The sequence below is a fragment of the Leptopilina boulardi genome, unplaced genomic scaffold (assembly GCF_019393585.1).
Source record: "Leptopilina boulardi isolate dan_hultmark-lab unplaced genomic scaffold, ZJU_Lbou_2.1 LbouV2_305, whole genome shotgun sequence".
Lineage (NCBI taxonomy): Eukaryota > Metazoa > Arthropoda > Insecta > Hymenoptera > Figitidae > Leptopilina > Leptopilina boulardi.
In genome coordinates this window covers 350,546-363,189 of record NW_026137869.1, presented here as the reverse complement: position 1 = coordinate 363,189, position 12,644 = coordinate 350,546, and the positions used below count along the sequence as shown (strand labels likewise).

General features: G+C 23.9%; 1 protein-coding gene across 4 annotated transcripts in view; it reads left to right on the top strand.

Annotated features, from left to right (window-relative positions):
- Nucleotides 1-12,644, top strand: part of LOC127283034 (5-hydroxytryptamine receptor-like) — a 175,761-nt gene that overhangs the window by 53,466 nt on the left and 109,651 nt on the right. For all 4 annotated transcript variants that reach the window (XM_051307685.1, XM_051307687.1, XM_051307684.1 and 1 more), the window contains exon 2: nt 166-408. In XM_051307685.1, coding sequence (XP_051163642.1) covers nt 168-408 — 241 coding nt within the window. In that variant the 5' untranslated portion in view covers nt 166-167. The remainder of the gene's footprint in view (nt 1-165; nt 409-12,644) is intronic.

Here is a 12,644-nt window from a genome sequence, read left to right as displayed (position 1 = left end):
GTCATAAAAATTATATGTAAAACAAAAATAATTTTTTTTTATATTAAAACTAGAAATTTTTAATAAATGATGATAAAAAAATTATTTAAAAAAAATTATAATATAAAAATCAATTTAAAAAAGGAAATGTTTTTTAACAATAAATTTTTTTTTTTGTTTGAACAGTAATGGGAGGAGAGAGGTTATGGTGGACATGGGGAATGGCACGTGGAACCATACCAAATACAAGTCTTTTAATTGCATCTACGGAATCGTTTTGGAACGCCTCTATCGAACAAGAGGCCTTCAACGTCACAGAGAATTTAACTTGGTACAACCCCGGTAATTTCTCCGAGGAGAAACATGATTTTCTCCTCATGATAGTGACCGCCAGCTTTCTCGCCCTTCTCATTCTAATCACCATTATTGGTAAGTAATATATTTTCATCAAAAAAAAAAATACTTTTAGTTTTAAAAAGAAAATTAGGGGAATTAAAACAAAAATATATTTAAAAAAAGAAGAGTATATTGAAATAATTAATAAATTATAATATATTATAATATAATTATAATAATTATAATAATTATAATAATCAATAATTCAGTTTAATGAAATATTAATTAATTAAAAATTAAATATTTGTTAAAATTAATAATTTATTACTTTCTTTTTTTTTTGGAGTAAAATTCAATTTATTATATCATTCTTTAAAAATGACGAAAAAAGAAATAAAAGTTTTTTTTTTCTGAATCGAAGAGAATGAGGGCTAATTAGAATTTAATAGCTGGCGATTATGCAGACAATTCTCTACCTTCACGAGAATTTCTATTCAATAACCAATTACTGTTTTATGAAAGCAATTTGACACTTTCATTGTTCGTTCAAAAAGAAATTGAACGGGAAGAAAAATGTAGCATACTAAAATATAATATTGACGATGTGAAAATTTAACTATGAATAGAGTCACGTTATTTGTTAATTACATATATATAACAGTTCAATAATTATATATAAACAAAATTAATTAAACTTTTGTCTGACTCAAAACAGACTTGTACTACTGACGACAAAATTACAAATGTTTAGAACGTCTGACTGAAAATTTACATGCACTACTGATTTTTTAATTTTTTTAATGTCTGACTGAAACCGATTTGATCTACTAATAATATAACAAAAAAAATAAGAAAGACTGACTAAATATTGATATTTACTACTCATAAAATTATTTTTAAAAATTTCAGTCTTAACATTTACTTTTACTACTGACAAAATTACAAATATATGTGTGACTAAATATTTACGTCTGCTACTGATAAAACAAAAATTTAAAAGGTCTGTCTAAATATTTACTTTTACTACTGTTTTCTAATTTCAACTTTAGGTCTGACCAAAACCGATTTGATCTACTAATATATTACATAAAATTCAACTAAATATATACTGACATTACTGAAAAAATGACAAACTTTTGAAACGCCTGACTTAATATTTACTTGTACTACTAATAAAATTACAATAATTTATAGTCTGACTAAATATTTACTTATGCTACTGATTTTCTAATTCAATTATGATGTCTGCCCAAAAACTGATTTTTACTACTGATTTTCAAAATTAGCCTTTGAGTCTGACCCAAAACCGAGTTGTACTACTATTTTTTTTCAAAATATAAAAAGTTAGTCGAACACAAAATTTGCCTTACCAATAAAATAACAAAAAAAAACTATAAAGTCCGACTAAACATTTACATTTACTACTGATTTTCAAATTCAGTCATTATGACTGATCAAAACCGAGTTTTGCTACTAAAAAAAAAAAATTTTTAACAAAAAGTCTGACTAAATATTTACTTTTACTACTGTTTTCTAATTTCAACTTTAGGTCTGACCAAAACCGATTTGATCTACTAATATATTACATAAAATTCAACTAAATATTTACTTACATTACTGAAAAAATGACAAACTTTTAAAACGTCTGACTTAATATTTACTTGTACTACTAATAAAATTACAATAATTTATAGTCTGACTAAATATTTACTAATGCTACTGATTTTCTAATTTAATTTTGATGTCTGCCCAAAAACTGACTTTTACTACTGATTTTCAAAATTAACCTTTATGTCTGACCCAAAACCGAGTTGTACTACTAATTTTTTTCAAAATATAAAAAGTTAGTCGAACACAAAATTTGCCTTACCAATAAAATAACAAAAAAAACTATAAAGTCCGACTAAACATTTACATTTACTACTGATTTTCAAATTCAGTCATTATGGCCGATCAAAACCGAGTTTTGCTACTAATTTTTTTTTTTTTAAAGCCTGACTAAATATTTACTTTTACTACTGATAAATAATAAATATAATATAAAATTGAAAATAATTCATCTAATGCAAAAAAAAATTTAAATTCTCAACCTAAATTTCTTTTTCTCCTTTTTTTCTGAGTTGAATGAACTGTGAACCACACAAAAAACGAACTGATATAAAGTTTGAGTATATATAGAAGTTCTAACGTCGTTGTTTCTTGCAACGATATATAGAGCATCAACTTCCTGGAGTCTTTGGAAGGGCAAAAGACTCGTGTTCAGTAAAGAAATTTCGCGAGAGTTCTCACCGGGGAGCTACTTTTTTCACGTTGGGTTTTTTTTTTCCTTTTTTTTTCTTTTACCTATTTTTCTTATTCTCCTCTCACTTTTTTTTTGTTGATCCTTTCTTTTTCTTTTTATGTTTTTGGTAAAAGCAAAAAAAAAAAAAAAAGAAAGAAAGAAATGAATTAACACAACTTTCTATCATTTTTTCTAATGTGGTGAAATGCTAATGTACAACTATATAGATATAGCAAAAAAAAAAATCTTCCTTTTTGAGGGGAGTTGAAAACTACACTTTTTCTCACTCAGAGGTCATTTAAACTAAGTGCCACACTATTTTCCATTATATGATGGCACTTTTAATTTTTCACGAATATTACTTCTTGTTTAGATTTGCCAAAAAAAGAAAATTCATATAAACAAGAATTATTGCATTTAACTTTTTTCATTTCCGTCAGATTCTTAAGGTTTTTTTTTTACTTTATTGAATTTTTTTTTATTTGTAATTTTTTTTCAAACATATTTTGATTTTTTTATTCCAATAAAAATCAATTTTTACTGTCAGTAGTAAAAGACAAATTCAGTCAGCCAACTTTCCGTTTCTTCCGAATTAAGAAATTTAATTCTTCATTAAAAATTGCAAAAAAAAATTTTATAAATTAAAATTGTTTACAAAATATTTGTTAGTTAATTGATTAAACAATTAATTAAATAGTTAATCAATTACTTAATTAATAATTATTAGATAAATTAGCCAAAAAAAAATATTTAATTTAGTTTCTTTCCCCTTAATTGTCGGGTGTTTTTTTTTATCAATGAGAAATTGTGTGCTAACAGGTTCTCTCTAATAATGTTAGAGGGAGAGAGGGAGATGGGTCGACAAAAAATATTGAAACTGCTTTGTAATTAATGTTTTGGTACTGATAATAGTTGGCATAAGAAGTTGAATCCAGTTACGTAATTTCCAAAGAACGAAGGCCCTCATTAGTGTTGACCTTGTGGGACAATTAATGCGCGCTATTTTCTCCTCTCGTGTGCGCGCAATATTCACATTTCTTGTGTTTTATGTTGTTGCTATATTTAATTAAACAAGAAAAATGTTGGAACACAACATTCAACAATTAATGTTTTCCATTTTAAGACGTGGCGACATTTTATATACACGTTTAACTAATTAATTTCCAAGACGTTTACATCACGCTGAAATTACTTTTTTTTTTTTTTTTTTTTAGAAAAAAACATCAAATCATTTACAAATGTTGATTAAATTTTAATTAAAATATTTTAATTACATATAATAATTGTAATTATTTATTTTTTTATTCTAATAATAAATAAATAAATGAATAATTATATTTTAATTAAAATAATTATAATATTTTAGTTGAAATAATTATAATATTTTAATTAAAATATTTATAATATTCTAAATTAAAATAATTCTTTTTTAATTGAAAAAAAAATTATAATATTGTAATTAAAATAATTATAATATTTAGATTGAAATAATTATATTTCATTTAAAATAATTATAGAATTCTAATTTTGAATTACTGATAATTTATTAATTAATATAGTTAAACATTAATTAATAATAATAATAATTAAATTAAAATTGATAATTATAGTGTTAATTTTATTAACATAATTTGATGATTGAATTTCTTTATATTAATTATTATGGCTGAAACCCGTGAGATTAAATTTAATTTTGGTTCAATCAACTGTCGGATAATAAGGTTCGGTTTGCACAATTGCAATATCAATCAGATTGTTATCTCTTTGAATATGTAATTACGGTGTTCTGAGCGCGAAGGGATACATTAATCAGGAGAATCTGAGATGACTCAATCGAGTTTGTAACGGCACACTATAAATTCCAAATCTCTCTCTCTCTCTCTCTCTCTCTCTCTCTCTCTCTCTCTCTCTCTCTCTCTCTCTATTTATATATATATATAATGTCGAACTTTAGAAAAAAAATTATTTCATTTCACGATTTATTGCTTCTTAGTCAAAAATAATTTTTATTTCTCCCTCTTAAAAATTTTTTCTCTTTTCATATTTATACAGAAAAAAAATATTTCCATTCTTAGAAACATTTGAGAAAAAATCGAATACTTATTATTTGGAAAATTTTAAATAAAAATTATATAAAAAAAAAATTTTAATACAATTTTGATGTTTTTCTTTAAAATAAAAAAAAAATAGAAAATAGGTTTATTACAATTTTATCCTCATATCTTTCACTGTATTGAGGGTAATAACTTGGCAGCTTTTGATACTTAATATCATAAAAAAAAAGTTTTTTAAAAGTTCTAATGTTCAATGCTTTGGAAAATAGTCTTGAAGTTCAGCTGCTGTACTTTTCTCGTTTTAAGTGTAACGTCATCGCAAGAAAAAGTTTTTCATATATATATATATATATATATATATATATATATATATTGAATGTAGCCACATTTCTTGCGTAAACTGTGAGACAAAGTTCATAACTCAGATCCTTCAGGGATTTTTATAATCGCACATCACAAGATGAAAAATGTCCCTTTGAATATTTCACTCTTCTTCATCCTTCTATATCTTCAATATATATATATATTTTTTTTCACTATTTCCTATAATTGAAAACGTGATATTTTTTCTTGATCAAAAATAAATTTTACTGTTAATAAGATATAATATATTATTATTATTATTATTATTAATATTATTATTATTAATATTATTATTATTATTATTATTATTATTATTATTATTATTATTAATATTATTATTATTATTATTATTATTATTATTATTATTATTATTTAAAATAAGTAAATAGTTTTTTTTTTCAAAAAAAAAAGTTTTATTTTTAAAAATAGAGTCAAATTTTTTTTTTCCCATAAAGTAAAAAGAGAAAATAAAAAAAAACTACGAGATAAAACTTGATAAAAATTAAAAATTGATATAGTAACGGAAATGGACCACTTTCGACTAGATTTATAAATACTTTTAAAACTTTTAACGTGTATCGTGAAAAATGGTTCAATTCAATTTTTATTTATCGTTCCTATCGTTAAAAGTGCGCAATTTCTTATTTTTTTCTCTATATATAAATTTTTTATTACCTCTCTCTCTTCTTAATTCGTTAAAATTTTAAAACATCCAATAAACAAATTTGAAAAAAATACATTTTTGCGATACAATGAAAAAAAAAAGTTAAACTGAATTCATTTGAAAATAAATTTAATATGAAAGCATCGATTATTACTTTAGGAAATTTAGTATCATTGAAACTAATTTAAGTAAAAGTTAATAATACCCTATATAACAGTCCATTGAGCAGGTAAAAGCTTTTTGCGCGAGAATGTTTCGAAAACAAGAATAGAATTTATATATATATATATATATATGTGTGTGTATTTACTGTCACAGATATACAATTTATTAATCCCATCAATAGAATAGAGAGAAAAGAGTAGAGAGAGAAAGAGAAAAATATTGTTGTCGATTTGTTAGAATTAATTATTTACTGTGTTTGCGAAATTGTAGCGAAAAAATAATTGTCTGAGGCAAACAATGATTCGCGACTAAAATAATTAAAGATAAATATAAAATATTAAAATGCACATTGAATATAAAGTGTATATAATATTTGATTTAAAGAAATTGTTATTTTTTCTCATATTTCAATATTTGAAATTAATTTTTATTATTGGATCAAATAAATTGATTTTTTCTTTCTGTTTTTAAATTTAATTTTCATATTATACTAAACATTTAATTTTAATACGAATTTTTTAATTTAGTTATTTTGTCTGACAAAAAAGAGTTTTACTACTGAAAAATTAAAATAATGTTAAAAGGGCTGACTGAATATTTGCTTTTACTACTGATTTTCTGATTTAGTCTGACAAAAAACCGAGTTTTACTACTGAAAAATTAAAATAATGTAAAAAGGCTGACTGAATATTTGCTTTTACTACTGATTTTATAATTTAGTCTGACACAAAAGCGAGTTTTACTACTGAAAAATTAAAATTATGAAAAAGGCTGACTAAACATTTATTTGTACTACTGAAAAAATGACAAACTTTTGAAACGTCTGACTTAATATTTACTTGTACTACTGAAAAAATGTCAAACTATTAAAACGCCTGACTTAATATTTACTTGTACTACTAATAAAATTACAATAATTTATTGTCTGACTAAAAATTTACTTATGCTACTGATTTTCTAATTCAATTATGATGTCTGACTAAAAACTGACATACTACTGAAAAATTAAAATAATATAAAAAGGCTGACTAAATATTTACATTTACTACTGATATTCTAATTTTGTCGCAATGTCTGCCCAAAAACTGATTTAATCTACTAATAAAGTTACAAAAAATAAAAAGTTTTACTAAATATTAACTTGTACTTTTTATAAAATTATAAAAATTTACATAGTTTGACTAAATATTATTCAATTTACTACTGATTATATAGTTTAGTATTTGTCTGACTAAAACCGATTTTCCTTACTAATGAAATTACAAAAATTTATTTAGTCTGATTAAATATCTAGTTACACTACTTACAAAGATAGAAAAAAAATTAGAAAGCCTGACTAAACATTTATTTACATTCCTGATTTTATAATTTTATTATTATGTCTGACTAAAAACAAGTTTTACTACTAGGATTTTTGAAAAAAATAACAAATGTGATTAAAACCGATATAATCTAATAATAAAATTAAAAAAAATTTAATGTCTGATTAGCTATTTACTTTGACTACTGAAAAAATTTCAAAACTAAAATGTCTGACTAAATATTTACTTTTACTACTAATTTTTTTAGTTTCGTTTGTATGTCTGACTAAAATCGTAATTATCTTTTAATAAAATTACAAAAAATAATGATATAAAGTCTGACGAAACGTTGACTTGTACTACTGATAAAATTCCAAATAAATTACTTTTACTACTGATTTTCTAGTTTAGTATTTATGTCTGACTAAAACCGATTTTATCCACTAATAAAATTTGGAAAAATTTATTTAGTCTGATTTAACATTTATTTGTACTACTAACAAAACTAAAAAACAGAAAGTCGGACTACATATTTACCTATACTACTGATTTTCTAATTTAACCATCACGTCTGACTAAAATCGAGTTTAACTACTGAAAAATGCGAAAATTTAAAAAATAATATTAAAACCAATGTAACTTATTAATAAATTTGTAGAAAATTAAAACGTCTCACCAAATATTGACTTGAACTTCTGATGGAATTACATTATTAAATTTTTAATAGTCATTCTAAATATTTATTTTTCCTACTGATTCACAGAAAAAACAAAGTGTTATTTTAACACCAGAATTGGTGTTAAAAAAACACGCCATAAATTTTACCCTAAATCTGTGTTAAATCTTATCGGTTTTAGCATTGGAGAAAATTACCCGCAACAAAAATAACACCAGCTTTTTTCTGTGTTGAAAGTTGAAAAAAAATTCAATTTGTTTTAATTCAATTTTTTTGTTCATTTTGAAGATAATAGATTATAATATTAAAATCGGTGACGACACACAGACACACACGGGGTGTAATGTTATGTTTAGAATTTACCGCAGTGTGCGCAACACTACTAAAGAATCGAATCGAGAGACATTTGAATTGCAATCTCTAAAATGGGAAAACTTGAAACTCGAGGTACTGTTTCGAAAAGCTTGTAAAGCTCACTTGCTTTGCTAGCTTTGGATTCCTTTTGAACGCTTTTTCTTCTATATATATATATGCATTTTATACAAAACACTGTGTGTGTATATATGTCTTTTTCGAAACAAGAAACGAGAGAAGAAAATCCTTAAAATCCAAGTTGTAAAACATGGAAGGGAATAATATTCGAGAATACACATTTCCTTACTAGTTTCAATGAATCGTAAATATCAGTTTACTTCATCCATTTCTTTGAGTCAATGGTGATATTTTATATATATCTTCTACAAAAGGCAAAATTTAAAATATGTACCTTTTCTTTTACATATAAAAAAATTTTTGTTCCTTTTACATAATGATAATTTTAAATATTTGATAAAAAAATTTTTTTTTCAAGTGCGTGTGTAAAGAACAAAGAGAAAGAGAGACAGAGACAGGAAATATGCTAGCCTTGTCTAAATCTCTCGTTTAATCTGAAATAGCCGTCGCGTTGCTGCATTAGACCGATAAGACCGGCAAAATCAATCACTCATGTGAAATTGAACACGGTTTCACACTATATATCCATAAAATCAGTAATGGATATTCAATATACATACATACGATATTTTTTAAATTTATCGTTTAAACATTTTATTATTTTACAGCGACTTTTACTGTCGTGAGGTATAAGGAGGGAGGGGGAGGGCATATATTATTACAATATATACATTATTTACTACCATAAATGAATAAATTTTTAAAATATAGTGTTTTTAATAATTAATTCAATGAATATTAAAAAAAAATTAGATATTTGTCCGAATAAAACAGATTTTTACTCTATAAGCAAATAAATTAACGTCTGACTAGATATTTACTTTTACTACTGATTTTCTAGTTTTTTTATGTCTGTCTGACTAAAACCGATTTTATCTACATATTAAAATTGCGAAAAATTTATTTTGTCTGATTTAATATTTACTTGTACTACTAACAAAAGGAACGAAAAGGAAGTGGGGCTAAATATTTATCTATACTACTGATTTTCTAATATAAATAATCACGTCTGACTAAAACCGAGTTTTACTACTGAAAAATGTGACTAAACTGAATTTTACCTAGCAATAAAATTACAAAAAAATTAGAAAGTCTGATTATAAATATTTATTTGTACTACTGAAAACATTTCAAAACTAAAAAGTCTGACTAAATATTTACTTTTACTGCTTGTTTCTTTAGTTTTGTTTGTAAGTCTGACTAAAATCGATTTAACCTAATAATAAAGTAACAAAACAAATGATATAAAGTCTGACTAAACATTGACTTGTACTAAAAAATTACAAAATAAATATTTACTTATACTACTAATTTTCTGCTTAAGTTTTTATGTCTGATTAAAACCGATTGTATCTACTAATAAAAAATTTATTTAGTCTTATTTAATAATTACTTGTACTACTAACAAAACTAACAAAAAATTTAGAATGTCTGACTAAATATTTACCTATACTACTGATTTTCTATTTTTAACTATCACGGCTGACTAAGGCCGAGTTTTACTACTGAAAAATTGAAAAAATGTTGAAAACGTAATTAAAACCAAACTGACTTATAAAATTACAAAAAAATTAGAAATCCGAACAATATATTTACTTTTACTACTGATGTTCTAATTTTGTCTGACAAAAAACGAGTTTTACTACTGAAATATTAAAAAAATAATTAAAAACGCTGACTAATCATTTACTACTACTACTAATTTTCTAATTTTGTCGCAATGTCTGACCAAAACCGATTTAATCTACTAATAAAGTTACAAAAATATAAAAGTTCGACTAAATCTTGACTTGTACTACTTAAAAAAATTATAAAAATTTAGTAAGTCTGACTTAATATTGACTCTTACCACTGTTTTTCGAATCAAAATATTTTGTCTGACTAGAACCGAGTTTAACTACTAAAAAATTATTTTACAAAATTTAGAAATGACACTAAAACTAATTTGACGTAATAATAAAATTTCTAGAAAACTAGAATGTCTGACTAAATATTTACTTTTACTACTGATAGAATTACAAAAAAATTTTAAAATCTAAAAAATATTTCTATTGTATTTTAACAAATACTTTATTCATTATGTCTGACTAAAGCTGTATTTTACTACTGAAAAAATTTGAAAAATATATTTTCTAATCTGCCTAAAACAAATTAATTAAGAAAATTTACTTAAAATAAATTGAAAAGTTTGACTAAATATTTACTTAACTGATCAAAAGTGAAAAGAAAAAATTAAAAATTTATTTTTTGATTTTAATATAAAATTTCATTTTATTTTACCGTTTTTAATTTAATAAATCATGTGTAATTTTGTTTTTAATAGAAAATGTTTATCTCATAAATTTCATTAGCAAAACTTCTCTGCAAATTCATCTCGCGTACATACGCTTTGAAAACCAAAATATAAATATTCGTCTCGCAGGACTGGTTTCAAAACGCCAGATGCATTTCAATTTTACACATGTTATTTTTTTTTTCTTTTTCATCTTCTCTTGCATGCGTCACTGTTCTTGATTCTCAGTTTGCTTAAGTATGTAAGGGAATTTCCCGAGTAATATGTATATATAGATATATATTTATTGAGAAAAAGTATAACGCGGAAAAACATTCACAAAACCCGATGAGAATTTTTACATATATTATGTATATATACATATATATATATAGAGAGAGATTTGTAAAAGAAGTGAAAGAATATATTGGTTCAAATTTGCGATATATCGAATGAAACATATATTTTTCAAGAAATAAGGAATAATATAGAATCAATTTGAATTTGCGCATATACGAAAAATCATAAGTATAAATATAAAAAAATAAATGTATTATATAGCGAAAATTTTCATATTCGATATGAAATCATATATATTACCACGAGCGGGCATTTAAAACATAAGAAAATTATTTTTATCTTGAAAAAATATATATCTATGTAAGTTCTTTGAAAAATATTTGCTTTTGAAAAGATGAAAATTTTCTTTTTTTCAATCATATTTTAATATGAAAATAGTTCTCGAAGTAGTAAAAACGAAATTTAGTCAGACATAACAATTTGTTTTTTTTTAATTTATGGAATGTTATTTAATTTTAATTATACATTATTTTAGCACAAATTAGAAAACACAAATTTTAATTGTAAATAAATAAAACCCGAATGTAAAAAGAAATTTTTGCTAATTATTATATATTTATTTCCATTTTGTTCCAAGTAGTAAAGTACCATTTTAGTCAGACATTACTTTTTGATAAAATAATTAAAAAAAAAACAAATTTTAAAAGAAATTCAAAAAAATCGACATGATAAAATTAAAAAATAGTAAAAGTCAATTTTTGACAAGACAGAATTGTTGTACAAATTCTCACAATTAATAATTAAAAAAAATTATTGTAGAAAAAAATTTAAAAATTTTTTTTTTTTTATATCACTTGTTTGTTATCTATTATCTAGATAAGTTATACTTTACAGTGGGCTCATTAAACTCCGCGTTGATGTGGTTTTCAGTCCCCTCAGAGATAATTTGGTCAACTATAAACTTTGCCGGTATTGTGTAACTTATGCGAGTGGCATACGAAGTAAGAGAAGACAGAGCTTGCAATTAAGTTCGTAATTACCCCTCACGCCCTCCCCTCCTCCTCTTCCTTCTACCTGAGACTTGAATTGTACTTTGTAAATTTCTCTATGTGCAATGCAGATTTGTCCTTTATATACGTAAACACAAGTGAAAAGTATCTTCTTTGAAAATATTATTTCTTAATTTTTGAATCAAAATTTTATTTTGTCAAAAAGTTGAATCACATTTTTTTTCAATAAGAAACTAGATTATAGATTTTGGTTAGAAAAGCTATTCTAAACTTTTTTTTTAAATAATCTAGAAATTCTTTCTAAACTGGATGCGCTAGATAGTTTTCATATAGTTTAACTACGTAGAAACTAGATAGGTCGACATCTTCATAGTACAAATGTAATAGTTTCCATATAGTTTCAGTATCTAAAAACTCGTAGCGTTACAATTCTAGCTAGTTTCTGTATAGTTTAACTATCTAGAAACTAGATAGTTCGACCTCTCCATAGCACAAATGTAATAGTTTCTATATAGTTTCAGTATCTTAAAACTCGTAGCGTTACAATTCTAGCTAGTTTCTATATAGTTTAACTATCTAGAAACTAGATAGTTAACCTCTCTAAGTAGTATACATTTAATAGTTTCCATATAGTTTCAGTATCTAAAAACTCGTATCGTTATAATTCTAGCTAGTTTCTGTATAGTTTAATTATCTAGAAACTAGATAGTTCAACCACTCCTTAGTACAAATGTATTAGTTTCCATATAGT